General features: G+C 38.7%; 1 protein-coding gene across 2 annotated transcripts in view; it reads left to right on the forward strand.

The window, feature by feature from the left end:
* Septin7 (septin 7) overlaps nucleotides 1–8,460 on the forward strand; it is a 61,551-nt gene extending 53,091 nt beyond the window's left edge. For both annotated transcript variants that reach the window (XM_005078503.4, XM_005078502.4), the window contains exons 12-14: nucleotides 3,262–3,397; nucleotides 5,932–6,071; nucleotides 7,409–8,460. In XM_005078503.4, the coding sequence (XP_005078560.3) occupies nucleotides 3,262–3,397; nucleotides 5,932–6,071; nucleotides 7,409–7,448 (316 nt within the window). In that variant the 3' untranslated portion in view covers nucleotides 7,449–8,460. The remainder of the gene's footprint in view (nucleotides 1–3,261; nucleotides 3,398–5,931; nucleotides 6,072–7,408) is intronic.
* The last annotated feature ends 10,202 nt before the right edge of the window (nucleotides 8,461–18,662 follow it).

The raw sequence follows: 18,662 nt of genomic DNA on the forward strand, positions 1-18,662 counted from the left end.
TTGAAATTCTTGCTACTCATTAGAAAGTTTGGGTGATATTCTCTACTTGTAATAGCAGAAAATTATGCTGTTTTGTCTTGGTAGTTTTATGTCTTACCTTTAATTGTTAGAATGATTATTTTTCTGTTCTTTAAATAAAGAACTGTACCTTTTCTTGTCTTTTGCCATTCATCTTTATAATTCATACAGCACAAAACAAACCACAAATATATATTTGAAGAGAAAGTTACAAGCAATTTCTTGGGCTGGCAGGATGGCTTAGCTGATAAGGACATCTTGGGGTGCCTTTTTGGTATGTGGTGGATTTATAATTGCAGTTTGGAGGGTTTGATTGACTTCTCTCCTGGTAGCATGCATATCCTGTTTCCAAATCATCTAACATCATCAGAAAATTCAGATATTTACATTACAATTCATAATAGCAAAATTACAGTTAGTTTACGAAAATAATTTTATAGTAGGCAGTCACTACAACATGAGGGACTGTATTAAAGGTTCACAGCATTAGGAAGGCTGAGAACCACTGCTCTAGATTCTCCCATTTGCCATCATCCTTGGTCTCTTCCAAATTCATGGTCTCATTTTTCATTGTTACATGCATGTACCAGGCTTTTTCTTTTGGGCCACCAACCAGCTGCCGAATCATGACACAGGGACTTATTATTAGTTTTGAATGCTCAGCCTAGCTTAGGCACATTTCTGACTAGCTCTTTTCACTTCTGTTAGCCTGTTTTTCTTTATCTATGATTTGCCTCAGGGTTTTTTTGTTTTGTTTTGTTTTGTTTTTGTTTTTGTTTTGTTATTAGCCTTTTCTTGCAGTTTCTATGTCTGTCTATCTGATGGCTTCCTGTTTTCTGATCCCAGGTGTATCCTCTGTTCTCTTGTCTTCTTGTTCCTTCATCTCTCTTCTCTTACCTAGATTTAAACACATATCCTTACATCATTAAACAAATGCAACATAAACCAAAGTAGCACACCTTTACATTGTTAAAGTAACATGATGCAGTATAAACAATTATAACACATCTTTGCCTAGTTAAAATAATATTCCACAGCACATGCATGTAAGTATACATATATTCTTAAAATATACTCTGCTCAGTTTGCGTAATGTTAGTATCGGATAACCAGTTGATGTGCTCTTCCATGGAGAAGATTATTTCTCCCACTCTCAAACATTCCTTAGTTGCCTGTAGTTCTTTGTGTAGGGTGGAGGCCTTGTGGGCTTTCCCCCATCACTTTGGCATTCCTGTTCTTGTTCACATATTTAAGCAGTCATGTTGGTGAGACTATGGATATAGTTCTGATATTACTAAGAGACACTGTCTCACAGCAAACTTTGATCCTCTGGATCTTACAATCTGTCCCTCATTCCTGATTCCCTTGGTACAGAAGTGCTTCATAGATAAATCCATTGGGAATGAACTCTACAACTCTGCCTTTTGATTAGTTGTGATTTTCTCTAATGGCTTCTCTTGGTTCCAAAGAGAAGTTTTCCTGGATGAGGGGTGAGGATTACACCTACCTGTGGGTATAAGGATAAATATTTAGTATGTAGTTAAAATTGTGCTGTTTTAGTAAAGTGGTTCTTGTAGGTTCTCATGCAAGGTTTGTGACTTCACTGGGTTGTTGGCTGGATAGAATTTTCCCTGGGATGTTGGCTAGGTTTCCCTCTTATTGAGCAGGTCTTCAGCTCAATTAGAAAGTTGTAGATTGCCATCAAGGCATGCATACTACTACTGCACTCTTAGGGTTATCATTGTTTGATTCATGGGCATTGCACCTAGGTAGGACTATTGGTTGCCTTCCTTCTTTGAAAGCTTGCAAAGTGCCTGGTGCCATGAAAGCTTGTCCTTAGGGAGGAGACATTCATGTCACTTCTAGCTCAGGAGCCTCCAACCCCTGTGTTTTAAGTGAGTTGTGATTTCAACAGTAAAAATAAGCTTCCACGTCTGGAGGGCAACCAAGAGCAAGAACAATAGGCTGTGTCACCATGAAAAATTTAAACACATTTTTGCAGCAATGTGATTTGAATCCATGAACCCTAAAAGTGAAATAGCTTTGCTTTGCTTTGTTTTTACTTAGCTCTTTAGTGTCTACTCTTAACAATTTTAACTCACAGAACATGATTGATACTTTATACTTTATAAGACACTGATATTTAAGTGAACGGATTTTCATCAGCATTAAAATTATAAAGAGCCTAGGAAAAGTCTGTGTAACCTAAATGGTGTTTCAAGCATTGAATGGTTGTTATCTTCAGCATTTCAATTGAGTTAGCTAATTAAATTATAATAAATATAGTTGTGACATCAGTAGTTATCTTAGAGGACATTATAATACTTGAAATTTTAATAAAATTAAACATGTTCTCTGTATACTGACTTTATTATCTAAGTTTTTGTTTTCCTCACACTGAAAAAAAGTTGAGGAAAACATGACTTACTGTAGTTTCCTTTGAATTTATTTTGGGATTGCTTGCTTTTCGTTTTCCTTCTACAGTTTATTTCAGCTATATCATTGTCTTAGTCAGGTTTACTATTGCTGTGATAAAACATCATGGCCAAAAACGTCTTGGGCAGGAGGAACAGGCTTATACTTCCATATCACAGTTCATCATTGGAGGAAGTCAGGACAGGCACTCAAACAGGATAGGAACCTAGAGTCAAGAATGATGCAGAGGCAAGGGAGGAGTACTGCTTGCTATCTTGCTCCTTAACGAATGCTTATCTTGCCGTACCCAAGACCGCCAGTCCAGGGGTGGCACTCTACCTTCCCCCCATCAATTACTAATAAAGAAAATGACATTTAGGCTTCTCTACAGCCTGATCGTACGGAGACATTTTCTCAATTGAGGTTTCCTCTTCTCAGATGATTCTAACTTGTATCAAGTTACATAAAAACTAGCCAGAGCAATCATCTTTAGAACTAAGGTACACAAGATTTAGAGAAACACCTTCCTGACAGTTTTATTTTAGGCTTTACTTTATAGTAATCATTTGTAGAGATTAGGACTAAGATAAACTCCTATTAACCTCTATGATTATGAGCACATTTACGTATCTTACATTTTCTGAAGGATTCTTTACCCATCTGTGTTATATAAGACTTGGATTTTGTGTCTAAAGTGATGTAGATATTTTATACCTCCAAGAGATAATGGCATCTATAGCATCTCATTGTTTTTATCAACTCTTTCAGAATTTAGTATTGCCATTTTTATTTATCAACCTTAATGGTTCTTCTTAATATCGGTGGCAGGAGCCCTCTGGCACAGATGGAAGAAGAAAGGAGGGAACATGTAGCAAAGATGAAGAAGATGGAGATGGAGATGGAGCAGGTGTTTGAGATGAAGGTCAAAGAGAAAGTTCAAAAACTGAAGGACTCTGAAGCAGAGGTAATCAATCCGTTTAATTAACAGCCTGTCAGCATTTCTTTTAAATAGTATGTTTATTAAAATGTAAATTATATCTTTATACATTTTCAAAAATAATTTAATGTATAATATAATAGAGGAATAAAGGCACTTTTTTATTATAAAATTACATAGTTCAGCGTGTAAGGGCTTAGATACAATATACTAAGTGGGAAGACAAATAGTCAAAATACAATGAATTACTAGTTATAAGAACCAAAATTAAGCCGGGCATTGGTGGCGCACGCCTTTAATCCCAAAACACGGGAGGCAGAGGCAGGTGGATCTCTGTGAGTTCGAGGCCAGCCTGGTTTACTGAGCAAGTTCTAGGCTAGGCTCCAAAACAATACAGAGAAACCCTGTCTCGAAAAACCAAAAAAAAAAAAAAAAAAAACCAAAATTATAAGTCATTCCTAAACAAAATAGCATTTATGTCACCTGCCAGTAAATGCAAATAATAGTGCCCTTCTGAGGGAGGGGCTTGTGAAGAAAGCTGGGCCAAGTTTCCTTTACCCAAATGCTGTCTGTTAAGGGTGTCCATTCTTATTTCACAGAACTCCACTCTAGCATGCTTACCAATATCCCTGAGATAAAGTTTTCAAAGCTTTATATTTACATATATGAACATATTTAGTATATGCCAATAAATTATAGGAACCTTTTTAGCCTTGCTTAATATAATTCATTCTTGAGTCTATTCTGCTGCAAATACTTGAGACATGACTTCTAATACTTAGTAGCATAGTCGTATACCAAATTTCTGTTGTATTTTGTCATGTTGTCCATGCTATGGACATACAACATAGATATTTCTGCCCATCTTCACTTACACATGAGAGGAAGGATAAAATATATTAGCCATTACTACAGCTGCATAAGCCAGCATAAAGACATTATGTGTATGTGTTTTCATTATGGTTGTTGCTTTACATAACTTCAGGAGGTGTATTTTAAACATAATTCCTTTTTACAAAATTTAGTTATTTTTGTGTATGGGTAAGTGCATATCGTGGCATGGGTATAGAGGTTAGAAGACAGCTTGTGGGAGCCAGTTCTCTCCTGCTGCCATGTGGAGTCGTCTAGGTGTTCATTAAATTTAGGGGGTAGGACTTGTGGGCAGCCACCTTTATCAGCTGAGCATTTATCTTTGAGACCTGTTGCTTTTTTAATAGTTGAAAATTTTTCTACTCTTAATATATCTGATTTCTTGGAAATAACTATGCTTTTACTTAGAAAATTTTACAAGTATTACTTACTTGTAAAGAGTAAGCAGCTGGGGGGCCTACTTCCCAGCTTAAAAAATACATCTCTTATGAATTAATTTCATTGTGATGTGTCCTCTCCCTATATGCCATCTATCTTTCCCAGAGGAAATTACTATTCTGAATTGTGCGTATGTGATTGCTTTGTATTCATTTATACCAAGTCTTTGGTACAAAATGTACATTCTCTTGTTCCATTTTTCTTAGTAAGTTATGAAGGTTTTACCTCAGATTTGACACATCTTGAAATACCTCAGATTTGACACATCTTGAAATAAACGTGATTCCTTTGCAGTAGCAATAAATTAGAAGTTGGACTTTGTTGGTTTTCAAAAATAAAACAAATTATATTAAAATCAAACCTAATGTATTAATTCACCAATAAATCTTTAATGCATATAATTCCTGGGCAGCTGAATAATCTCAGCAGTCATTGAGCATTTGATCTACCTTGACTTAATGTGCTTTGTTTTTTTGTTTGTTTGTTTGTTTGTTTTCTTTTGTTTGTAATTGTTGGTTGTTTTCTTCAGAAACAGATTGGCTCTTGGTGCAGTGAAGTTATTTCCTGATGATCTATTAGATGTCAGCCTTTTGCTTCTGTAGTCAACACCAGTCAGACGGCAGTTCTTTCAGCATTAGTTCTTAGCCTTGCAAAGGATCACCAGTGTTAGAATCATTGGGAAGGTCCTAATCCCTAGCATCTAGATTAAGCTTTAGGTTTCTGTAGTTCTAACAAGAATTAGGGAACAGTATCCACCGCCAGGATCCATTTGAACTTACAGGTCCTTCACTGATTAGCTGCTTGTTTATATATCTGAACCTGAAATTAGGAGATTTGGGATTTAACAGGTTAACTACTTCCTCTAGCTTCTGGCTCAGATATCTGAATTTGGAATTAGGAGATTAGGAATTAAGTCTTTCATATTGTTGTCCTCTGATATGTAGTCCATTGCTATTTCTTTGTAAAGTAGCAGGAATAATGATTTTCCTGTTCAACCTCCATTGTACTTGTGAAATAAGAAAAATGATAATGGTTATCTGTTGTAAAATATACACAAATATAAGTTTGTTGCATTTACTTTAAAAAGTAGTTATTTTCTGTTTTTATGGGTAACTCTCTGGAGTCACTGGCTTGGGTGGCAGATTCTGCAGTAGGAGGAATCTGCTGGCATTGTGACAAGGTGTACATTCTTGATACTAGAGTATCAGTCCTAAATTTCTTAATCAGTTGTTTCATCTTTGATTCTGATTTAGCTTCAGCGGCGCCATGAGCAAATGAAGAAGAATTTAGAAGCACAGCACAAAGAATTAGAGGAAAAACGTCGCCAGTTTGAAGAAGAGAAAGCAAACTGGGAAGCTCAACAACGCATTTTAGAGCAACAGAACTCTTCAAGGTAACTAATATCAGGATGCCCAAGAAATAGATAGATGTATTGGTATTTTAAAGAACTTTTTACCTACTTGTTTTTAAAAATTAAAAACACGTAGTCTATTATGTATCTCTGTCACTTTTCTATCACCGAAGTAAAACATCGTGACCAATTCTAAAAGAAAAAGTTCATTTAGGGCTTACAGTTTTACAGTACTCGTTAGAGCCCGTGACCATCATGGCAGGAGCATGGATGGCAGCAGACAGGCATGGTGCTGGAGCAGTAGCTGAGAGCTTGCATTGTGATCCACAAGCAGGAGATAGAGCTAACTGGGAATGACACAGGCTTTTGAAACCTCAAAACTTGCTCTCAGTGACACACCTTCTTTTAACAATGCCACATTTCTAATCCTTCCCAAGTAGTTCCACCAACTGGGTACCAAGTATTCAAATAAAAATGTGAGCCTTTGAAGGCATTTTCATTAAAGCCATTACAGTCCCCAGGCACAGCTGTTTTCATGATAAATTTTTATATGAATAGGTTAATTTAATATACTGTAATAGTATTTTCTTCAGTTTGGATGTTTTCCATGCTTAATTTTTATAATTTTGATTGAGCAGTTTCATTAACAGTCTCTACAGTTAACATATCATAATTGAGTTCTTACCTCCTCAACTCGGGTGTTAGGTATGGTAGTGTTGGGATTGAACCTGAAACACATACTAGGCAGGACCTCTGCTGTCTGGTCCTTAGAAGATGCTTCAATTATATCTTTAGAATAGATTCTTTTAGGTAAATATGAGATATCTAGTTTGAAATATAGCTAATCATTTCCTCTTAATATGTATAAAACTCAATAGTGTTTATACATTAGTTTTCTTTTGCTAATAGTATCATTTAAAATTGAAATGTGATAACCCTTGAGGAGACCGTAATAACACTTTCCTAGTGAGGCACTTTCACACTTTGCCATTATTGTAGTGTCTTCCTATGTGCTTTCTGTCCAAAGAAGAAAAAACATATCAAAGCAGATATATTTAAGAATGCTACTTGCAGGAAAAAAGCTATCTTTTAAATTTTCTACAGTTTAATTTTAGGAAAAATTTCTTGTAAATTAAAATGAATAAAACAGAGCTTAACTCTTTTTACTGCTTATCTTAGAATTTTGTCAAGTATTTGATTGTCTAAGAAAATACTTTTATGGATAAACATTGGTTTACTGTTTACTTCTAAATATTTTAGATTTTTTCAATGAGAATTTATTGTTTGAAATTCCAACATAGTTGTATTTTGGTTAGCTGTTTCTTTGCTGTTGGCTTTTGTAGTATAACTCATCTTCATTTTTTCTTTTACTCATTTAGAACCTTGGAAAAGAATAAGAAGAAAGGAAAGATCTTTTAAACTCTATTGACCACCAGTTATGTATTAGTTGCCAATATGCCAGCTTGGACATCAGTGTTTGTTGGATCCGTTTGACCAATTTGCACCAATTTTATCCATAATGATGGATTTAACAGCATGACAAAAATTATTTTTTTGTTGTTGTTCTCGAAGGAGATTAAGATGCCTTGAATTGTCTAGGATATTGTGTACTTAGAAATTAACAGCTCTAAGTACCTTTCTACATTTTCTTTTTTTTTAAATTAAAAAGATGTCTTCAGTTTAATGCAAGAAAACATTTTACTGTTGTACAATCATGTTCTGGTGGGTTGATTGTTTACAGAATATTCTAAAATAAAAGGACTCTGGAAGGTTTTCAATGAGGATAAATTGCCATAATATGATGCAAACTATGCTTCTCTATGATAAGTATAATACAGAGGTTCCATTCAATGCAGCCTATACAATAATGTATTTAGTCTAACACAGTGGACCCTATTTTTGACACTTCCATTGTTTAAAAGTACACATGGAAAAAAAAACCTATATGCTTACAGTGCACCTAGAGCTTTTTATAACAACCTTTTTTTGTTGTTTGTTTGTTTTGGATTCTTTAAATATATATATATTCTCATTTAGTGCCCCTTTAGCCAGAATCTCATTACTGCTTCATTTTTGTAATAACATTTAATTTAGATATTTTCCATATATTGGCCCTGCTAAAATAGAATATAGCATCTTTCATATGGTAGGAACCAACAAGGAAATTTTCCTTTAACTCCCTTTTTACACTTTCTGGTAAGTAGCAGGAAGAGAAATGCATTTGTAGATCATTTCTAGGCAAATTGTGAAGCTAACGACCAACCTGTTTCTACCTATACTCAGTCTTTTGTTTTACTAGAAATGGGAATCATGGCCTCTTGAAGAGAAAAAACATCACCATTCTGCATTTAGCTGTATCCATATATTGCATACCTGTATTTTTTGTTTGTATTGTAAAAAAATTCACATAATAAACAATGTTGTGATGTAACAAAGTGCAGTATCTTGCATATTCTGTAGTAGACTGACAAGTTGGGAAGAAACCTGAATTCCCTCTGACGGTCTGCTGCATGACCATCTTGGTAAGTTTGTGGATGTACCAGTGCTCAGAGAGCCAGCACCCTGAGCTGTTTACTAATACTGGTTAATAAGTTACTTCTAAAAATGTTTTTCTCATATTTGGATCATATATACTCTGGAAACTTCCTGAAACTGTTAGATCTCTCCCCCCCCCCCCCCCCTCCATCCCCTGTTTTAAAAAAGTTAATTGCAGTTTCTTTACTGAAGTAAAAATACTTAACTGTGCTTAAGCTTTTTTTTAAATTATTGACCAAAGCCAAAGTAAATGATCATTCTAATTAGCTAGTGGTTTTTGTTTAATTAGAAGCCTGAAAGACTTAAGTTAGAATGCTTCAAAGATGCTTACTGCTTTCCATAAATACTTAGTTCTAGATTTTAAAACATTAACTAAAAATACTAGTCATATTAAAGAATCATATAAAAATTCACCCCCAGGTGGCTATTTTAAAAGTAGAACTTCCAAGGCGTTCAAACACCATTTAGGAAAACTCAATAGTCATTTCCTCTTAAGATGCAGCCTTTGATAATTTGAAATTACCTTATGTGTTCTTTACTATCTGCTTTTGGAAAACATGACCATACTTGCTGTGTGTAGCCTTTTGAAGATATGTAGCAGTATCTGGCCATGGTGTTGCAGACCCATATTTTTTTTTAATAAATGATTTTTAAAATTTAAATTGGAAACAAGCTTGCTTCCATTTCAATCCCAGCTCCCTCCCCTTCTCCCTCACCAGTCTCCTCAATCCTCCACCCAATACCCACTCCATTCCCTGGGGAGGGTAAGGCCCTCCATGGGAGATATCTGTCATTTCATCCAGGGCAGGTCCTAGGCCCTCCCCCATGTGTCCAGGCTGAGAGAGCATCCTTTAATGTGGGATGGGCACCCCCAAAGTCCATTTGTATGCCAGGGATAAATACTGATCTACTACCCAAGGCCCTATAGATTGCCTAGGCCTCCTCACTGACCCACAATAAAGGGGTTCAGGATCAGTCCCATGTTGGCCTATCAGCCATTAGTCTGGGGTCCAAGAGCTCCCCCTTGTTCAGGTCAGCTGCCTCTGTGGGTTTCATCAGTCTGGGCAGACCCATATTCTTGGGAATGACTGCTCCAAGTGTGAGGTTGGCCTTAGCTACATGGTAAGTTTGGAGGACAGCCTGGGCTACATGAGAATTCTCAGCCAGCCTGGGCTAGTAGTGAAACTTTGTGTCTAAAGTAATTTTTTAAATTGCAGTATGTATACTAAAGTAGAATAACTTTGTTTGCATATTATTTATTGGTTTTTTTCCTAGTGCTGTGTTGAGAGACTAACACTTCTTTCCAAAAAGGTTCGATTCATTTAAGAACTTAATAAATTTGAAGAATGGGAATTGAAAAATATTTAGGTCTCCTGCCTAGCCAAGAACTATTGCCTGCAATAGTTACGATATTGTCTATGTGTTGTGAAAATATTGATAAGACTTCCTTCATTTTACCACCCTTAATGAGAGCACCCCAAAGTCTTATCCATGCCCGGACTTCTACCAAATTATATAAAGGAGTCTGTGGGGATTTACTGGGTCTTTTGATCATTAACTCTTGGGTTTTAAGCGCATTGATAACTGTTTTGCTGTGTGATTTGTATATGTCTGATTTCTGTTTCTCTTTCTGCTATCAAGTGGGGTTGTTGACCAAGCAAGTGCTGATTGTTAAGTGCTTAAATGCCTGGTAGTAGAAATTTACTGCCACCTAGTGGAGGTGGATCTAATTGTTTCCAGTTTCATGGCTAACAGAGTACATTGGACATGAAACTTCTCTATAGCTCAAATTGCAGTCCTGAAAGCTGAACAGGGGCGGGGCTCTTCCCCTCAGGTTCATTGTCTGGGTGCACCTTCTCACCTGTGTCCTCTGATCTAGGGGTGCAAGTTAGGTTGGTGAAAGGAAAAGCACATTGTTGCTATTTATATTGTAAGAACACTGTTGACTTAGAAAGTTGCCTAGGCCCCTGTTCTGGAACCCAATCCTACTTCCTTGGTAAAGTGTTCTGTGTGTCATGTGTAAAGGTAAGTTTAGTATCAGTATGCTTCTTGGGAGCCATTGATCTAGGTCATTTGTGATAGTAGTATATAGAGACTCAGTTATTACTTAAAGCAAGTAGAGTTGAGGACGTTGTCTTCCTGTTTTATTTGAAATGACCACTTATTTGGTACTCAAATTGGCATTCAAATAAAAGCCTTGATGAATAAGCAGAAGTTCCTGTACTTCACCCTGTTAACTGATGAACTGTCCTAGAAAGAAAGCCCCAGGTTTGTGTTTTGTTTGTTTGTTTTACATCATGTTTAATCTTTCATAGATGTCACAATTGTTTGCATCTGTAAAAACCAGGGTTGGGAGACTTTTACTCACCTAATAGGTAGTAAATACTTCATGGAGATAAGTGAACATTCTTATTTAACAGCGCGTGCATCAGTTTCAGGGTACCACTTGGTTTCATCTCTCAGACTTGCTGTTCTCCAGTTATTAGCACAAACTGATGCTCACTGGTGCTTAGTGGCTTCAAATTTCAGCTCTAAACTGGACACTGTTAGTATTTCCTCAGCTATAAAATTGATCTCATACCTTTGCTTCTTTGGGGTTTTACTTTGTTTCTTAAGATATGCAGACTTTGGGGTTTGACTAAAAAGTTTCTCCGTTTCAGGAGGTGGAGGTGGTTCATTTTCAGTGTCTGTGCTGCTAAAAGTATCTATACCTGTTTCTTTGCACACAGAAGGTAGCCTTTTGTTTTCTAAACATTGTGTTTTGCTTCATGTATGTGTCTGTGTGTATGTATGCTCCATGTATTTTGATGAGTGCTCTTTGGGGGCCACAATAAGGCATCAGTCTGTGCCACCCCAACCCCCCCCAGTTTGCAGTCGGGAGCTACTGGGAATTGTGAGCCACTTGATGTCAGCACTGGGAACTGAAGTTGGTCCTCTATGAACAGTAACAAGTTTTTGGAACTATTGCCCTCTGACAGTAGGGCATTCTATAGAAATCAAGTAACTATCTCAGCGAGGAAAGGTGTGGAGAACAGGAGTCAGAGAATGTCCTGTGTAAGAAATGGTTGATGGTTTACTAGCCATCTCTGGTGGGAACATCACAAGTTTATGATGCTAACAGTGTTTACTTTTGTGTGAGCAGTTTTCACCAAAGGTGAGGGCTAAGAATTTCCTGTATTCCTTATACTTTGAGAGCCTCATGGGAAAAATGAGGAACGTTGTTGGCTTGAGCAAAGGACAGTTGGGTCAAAGGAGATGTTGCACTGACTTGCATGGGGTAGCAGGAAACCCTATTGGCCATGCAGAACCTCTGGGTTCAGTGCAGCTCACGGATCCCCTGAGATCTAATAGCACCTGGGCTTCCTGAATCCTTTGTAGTAGTGAGAGTAAGATAGTTGGTGCTTGTGTGCATGAGTATGTGAACCATGCTATAAAATTGGGGTATGGTTTGTGGGGAGTTAGGCACTCCTTCCAGGGTGGATCCCTCTTAGGTCCCTGATTTGCAGGTATGACAAGGACCAGTTTTCCTTTTACAAGTAAACAGAACACTGTATTCCTGGTTGTGGAGCTGCTTGGCTTACTTGAACTTCACCTGTTTCATAAGGAAATAAAGTCAAAGCATAGAAAAGTTCTGCATACTTGGATACGCCAGTATAAGCAGTTTGGCTAGGTGAAATGAAGAGTGCCTCAGCATTGTGTAAGCCTTTTGATCTTGCTATTCTAAAGGTAGACATGATGGCAATTGAGGAGGGAGTAGGAGAAGCTACCATGTTTCTTTCTGCCAGACTCAATCTCAGTGTAGTCAAACAATGCATAGCTATAGCTCTTGCTCCAAAGAGAGACAAAGACGGGACTGAGACATGTATTCAGATTGCCCCAAATGGCAGTGGTTTCATGAGCTTTTAGAACCATAAGCCAGTAGTACATTTACCAAACATTTATGGGCACATCAGGTACTACAGCAAAACAAATCTCTGCTACAGTTTTTTTTGTTGTTGTTGTTTTGTTTTTTTGTTTTTTGAGACTGGGTTTCTCTAATGTTTTGGAGGCTGTCCTGGAACTAGCTCTTGTAGACCAGGCTGGCCTCAAACTCACAGAGATTTGCCTGCCTCTGCATCAACGCACGGCCCTCTGCTACAGGTTTTAGATATTTCTAGGACACTTAGCTTTTGTGTTGGTGGAGTCAGATGCAGAGGTAAATAAGTGGCCTAAATACAGCCCAAGATGATTTTGGCTATTGACCTATAACATTCCAACTCTTAAAATCAGACTTCAATCGGTCAATCTGTAGACTTAGGAAATGTTTTTTAAACATTTATTTGTGGGAGTCAGAGGCGGGGGGGGGGGGTACATGTGCCACAGCCCGCACGTGGATATCAGAAGACAACTTGTAAGAGTTGGCCTCGCCAGGCGGTGGTGGCGACACCTTTAATCCCAGCACTCGGGAGGCAGAGGCAGGCAGATCTCTGTGAGTTCGAGGCCAGGCTGGACCGACAGCCTCCAAAACAATACAGAGAAACCCTGTCTCGTAAAACCAAAAAAAAAAAAAAAAAAAAAAAAAGAGTTGGCCTTGTTAAAGAGAAGCTTTTTCTTTGCTAGTCGCTTTGGTTTATCCCCCGCCAGCCGCCTGGGCTCTGCCGCATTGTAGTCCCCAAATAAACACACAAGATGCTGTATTAATTATGAAGCTGTTGGCCTTGCTTGTTTCTTACTGGCTAGCTCTGACTTAAGTAATTACCCCATAATTGTTAATCTAAGTATGTCTCTTACTGGAGAATAGTTCCAGGCTTCCTACCCCCATGGCATCTTGACTCCTGTGTTTCTCCTTCCCAGAATCCTCCTGGACTCCTAGCCCCACCTATCTAGATTCCTATTGGCTCAACAGTACTTTATTGACAAATGTACAGGACTTCCCCCATCATGGCCTCTCCTTCCATCATGTGTTTTTTGGAGATGAAGCAAGCTCACATCATTGAGCATGGTGACAAGTGCCTTAACCCTTAGAGCCTTTGTCACTTCAGTGGACTCTAATAGAGGTGGGGCTTTTCCAGGAAACTTCAGTTCATGGTTCTCCCTGTTGGCCAAACATAGTATTTTGTGTATGCAGAGTCAAATGTTTTACATTACATGGTGCCAGAAAGGCTTATTCCTAACTGATAAACTGAGCCCCAGTAGGCAGGAGAGTATTCCTGAGAGAATAGCTATTGAGGTATTTAAGAAGTTACAGATCATCTAGTTACCCACATCCCCCCTACTCATGTAAAATTTATGTGCAACATACAACAGTAATGTATCTGAAGTTAGAAATCCCAAGAGCTCAGTGTAGCCTAAAGAAATAAATGTATCAGATGAGGGAAACCTAGCATCCTAGCATCCTAGCCCATCAGAAATTCTGCAGTGTGTGTCATCTAACCAGAGTGACTATGTTTACCTCCATGTCTACAGTCAATTTTATTCTGGTTTCTATTTGGAGTATTTGAATATTTGCTTCCTAATTCTAGGAAAGATTGATCTTCAGTGTAATCTAGCAAGTGTGACCAATAATCTAGCTTGTCCTAGTTTTTTGAACTTTCACTATATTGCAGTTTGAGAAGTACTACTTTGCCAGAATAATTGCTCTTCTCTATGTAAGTGTTAGTGGCAGGGGTGGAGACAAGAGGCAAGACCTGTGAGAAATCAGGGCTCCATAGATTTTATGAGCATAACAAATTGTATTTCTTGTTTCACAATCAGAAAGGAGATGGGTTTCAACAGGAGTCATTTCATGTCATCCCTTTCTCATTGGCAGAACCTCAGTGTTAGGTGGTGTTTTTACAGTCCTATGCTGATTGATACAAAATACCTTGAGGACCCATTGAGGAAACATGAGTCTTAAGGTAATGCCTTAGATCACAAGGTCCCCATATGTGTTTATTCTTATAATTGAGGGTGGGTTTTTTTTTCTGTTTTGTGTATTTTTCTCCAATGCCCTATTTATAAGCACAAGACTTTTTAAAGTTCAGCATTCTTTTTAAAATTTTTATTTTATATCCCTGACCATAGTCTCCCCTCCCTCCCTCCCTCCCTCCCTCCCTCCCTCCCTCCCTCCCTCCCTCCCTCCCTCCCTCCCTCCCTCCCTCCCTCCCATATCCACTCTTCCTCCTTTGCTCAGAAAGGGGCAAGTCTCCCATGAGCAACAGTCAAACATGGCATATCAAGTGACTGTAAGACCCAACTACTTACCCTATATTCAGGGTGAAAAAGGCAGCATGAGGAATAGGTTCCCAAGAACCAGCCAAAGCACCAGGGACAGCCCCTGCTTCTATTACCAGGAGCCCCACAAATAGACCAAGCTACAAAACTTTAACATATATGCAGAGGGCCTAGGTCGGTCCCATGCAGGCTCCATTGTGATATCTTGCTTGTACAAATAAAGCCTGTCTGAAGATCAGAAAATGGAGCTTGCCACTAGGTAATCTTAGAGGTCTGGAGGTCTGTACAGACAGACAGGAAATTAGATGACTGGGCACAGACAGGAAGTGAGATGGCTGGGCGGAGAGGATATAAGTGGGAAGAAACAGGAACTTGCTCTTGCCCCTGAGATGCTGAGGAGGTAAGGTATGACTGGTTTGCTCCTTCTATCTGATTTTTCAGCATTTTCCTCTATCTGACTCAGGGTTTTTATTATTTAGACCAATTAAGAATTCCATTTACAGGGGCTGGAGAGATGGCTCAGTGGTTAAGAGCAACTGGTTGCTCTTCCAGAGGTTCTGAGTTCAATTCCCACAACCATCTATAATTAGATCTGGTGCCTGTTTCTCACATAAAGTTGTATATGCAGACAGAGCACTCATTCGCATAATATAAATAAATAAATAAATCTTAAAAAAAAAGAAAGACTCGTTTTCCATGAGCCAAGCTGGGTGTTCCTGTAGTGTTCCTGACCACACTGGCTCCTACAGTCCCTCCTCCCACTCCTCAGTAGGAATCCCTGAGCACAAGTGAGGCCCAATGTTTGGCCATGGGTCTCTGAACCTGCTTCTATCAGTCACTGGATGAAGACTCTTCGATGACAACAGGGTAGTTGACCAATCTGATCACGGTTCAGGCTGTGTATTCACTGCTGCAGAAGTCTTAGCTGGAGCCATCCTTGTAGACATCCTTTCATAAGGGTTCTACCTGATTCCATAAAAAAAACCCTTTACAGTCATCTCTCAGCACTCTCTCCCTCCTCCCACCTCAACCCTCAAGTTCCCATGCCCACTTCCCCCAGCCCAACCAGGAAATCTGTATTTCCCCTCCCAGAAAGATCCTTGTGTCACCTTGGGCCTGCCTTGCTACCTAGACTTTTTGGGTCTGTGGATTTTAGCATTGCTATCCTTACTTTACAGCTCATATTGTTTGAGTGTCTTTCCGGGTCTGGGTTACATCACTCAGGTTGGTTTTTTTCTAGTTTCATCCATTTGCCTTCAAACTTCTTGATGTCATTGTTTTTAACAGCTGAGTAATGTTCCATTGTATGAATGTACCACATTTTCTTTATCCATTCTTCAGTTGAGGGACATCTATGTTATTTCCAGGTTCTAGCTATCAAAAATAAAGCTGCTATGAACATAATTGAGCAAGTGTCCTTGTGGTATGATTGAGCATACTTAGTGTAAATGCCCAAGATTGGTATAGATGGGTCTTGGGGTAGATTGATTCCAGTTTTCTGAGAAAGTGCAATATTGATTTCCAAAGTTGCTGTATAAGTTTGCATTCCCACCAACAATGGAAGAGTATTTCCCTTGCTCTATATCCTTTCTAGCATAAGCTGCCATTTGTGTTTTTCATTTTAGCCATTCTGACAGGTGTAAGTTGGAATATCAGAGTCATTTTGATTTGCATTTCCCTGATGGCTAAGGATGATGAACATTTCTTTAAGTTTTTCTCTGCCATTTGAGATTTTTCTGTTGAGAATTCTCTATTTAGGTCTGTACCTCATTTTTAGATTAGATTATTTGGTCTTTTTGATGTCTAGTTTGAGTTCTTCGTATATTTTAGAGATCAGTCCTCCATCAAATATGGGGTTGGTTAAGATCTTTTCACATTCTGTAGGCTGCTGTTTTGTCCTATTGACAGTGTCCTTTGCCTTACAGAAACTTTGAGTTTCATATGGTCCCATTTATTAATTGTCCATCTTAGTTTCTGTGCTACTGGTGTTCTATCTGTGCTGATACATTCAAAGCTATTCCCCACTTTCTCTTCTATCAGGTTCAGTGTGTATCTGGATTTATGTTGAAATCTTTGATTTACATGGATGTGAATTTTGTGTAGGGTGATAAATATGGGTCTATTTTCATTCTATGTGTTGCCATCCAGTTAGGCCAGAACCATTTATTGAAGATGCTTTTTTCTCCATTTTATAATTGTAGAATATTATTAACTAGTCAAAGATGTGTTACATTTGTTTATGCTGCAGAATATTACTGTGTAAAGGTGTGCTACTTTTGTTTATGTAGGCCTTTGAGCCAGGATTCTTCTCCTTCTTTTATCCCTGTTATTCTTAGTTTTGGTCTTTTCATACTGTCCTATATTTCCTGGATGTTTTATGTTAGGAATCTTTCAGATTTAACATTTTCTTTGACCAATTAATCTATTTCCTCTATTGTATCTTCAACGCCTGAGAGTCTTTCTTCCATCTCTTGAATTCTGTTGGTGATCTGTATTTTCTGTTTGTTTACCCAGGTTTTCCATTTCCAGAATTTTCTCTGTTTGTGTTTTCTTCATTGTTTCTATTTCCAGTTTCAGGTATTGAACATTTTATTTGGTTCTGTCAATTGTTGTTTTTCTTGACATTCTTTAAGAGATTTGTTGATTTCCTCCAATATTTGGTGGTTTTTCCTTCATTTCTTTAAGGGATTTTTTCCATTTCCCCTTTAAGAACCTCTGTCATTTTTTTTGCAGTTATTTTTAAAGTCGTTTTCTTGTGCTTCAGCTGCATTGGAATGTTCAGGTCTTGATGTCATAGGAGAGCTGTGTTCTGGTGGTACCATATTGCCCTTTCTGTTTTGATTGTGTTCTTACACCGGTGTTTGAACACTAGCATCTGGATTTGGGGTGATTATATAAGTCTAGGTGTTGATTCCTGTGTTTGTCTTTATTGGATGGATGTTTTGTTCCTTAGTTTCTGTTTCCCCTCTAGTCTTCTGGCCTAAGTGGCCAAGGGTTCTGGTACCTGATGAAGTCTTCAGGTCCAGTAGGGTGTCTCAGCTGGGATTTTGGGGGTCTTGGGTCCCTTGATCCTGTCTGGCTGTTGGTAAAGCTGAAGTCTTCTTGGGTCTCTAGATCCAGCCTGGCCTCCAGTAGTGCTTGAGTCATCTTCTCTGGTACCTAGGACTTGACTGGTCTCTAGTAGAGCTGCTGGGCCTGTTCTTTTGAATAGTGTGGGCTGTACATAGGCCTATAGTTTCTGTTCTTCCAACTGGTATGGACTGTGTCTGGGCCTGTGGAGTCTGCTGGAGTTCTGGGAAAGGGCTGCTTATCCATGGTAAGGGTGGTTGTGGCTGGTGTGGTCTGTGCCTCAGTGGCGGAAGTCCACTGGGGTTGGCAGGACTGAGCAGCTTCAGGACTAGGAACAAACTAATGTGGCATCGGCCTGGTGAGGGGTCAAGGGGAACAATCCAGGGAAAGGTACAGTTCTGGTAGGCAGTTCACTTGCCCATTCTGGCTTATGTGGCCTAGGCCTGCTTGGTGGAAGTCTTTTGGGGCTGGGGGAGGCCCCTACTGAGGGATCTGGGGTCTTGCTGGTGTGGGCTTGGGGAATGGTGACTTGGGGAATGGTCGAGTGTCGGGGTGTGTGGGCAGAATCAACATAGGTCTTTTCTAAGGAATGCTTTCTGTGAGTTTAATCAGCCCTAATGTGCCTGGTATGTAGTGAGTGCCCCTGGTTCTAGCTTTTGGTTAGTTGGATAAACTCAACTCACCATGATGCTGTTGTTATTGGAAACTTTCTCCCCTTGCTCCCCTTTTAGTTTGAATGAAAAGTCAGCCCAAGTCTGTGGGTGCTCTCAGTGAATGTCAGGAAGAATCAGAGATGGCCTCAAAGCCTTCAGACTTTGGTGGTAATTTTTATATCAT

The sequence above is a fragment of the Mesocricetus auratus genome, unplaced genomic scaffold (genome assembly GCF_017639785.1).
Source record: "Mesocricetus auratus isolate SY011 unplaced genomic scaffold, BCM_Maur_2.0 Super-Scaffold_100022, whole genome shotgun sequence".
NCBI lineage: Eukaryota > Metazoa > Chordata > Mammalia > Rodentia > Cricetidae > Mesocricetus > Mesocricetus auratus.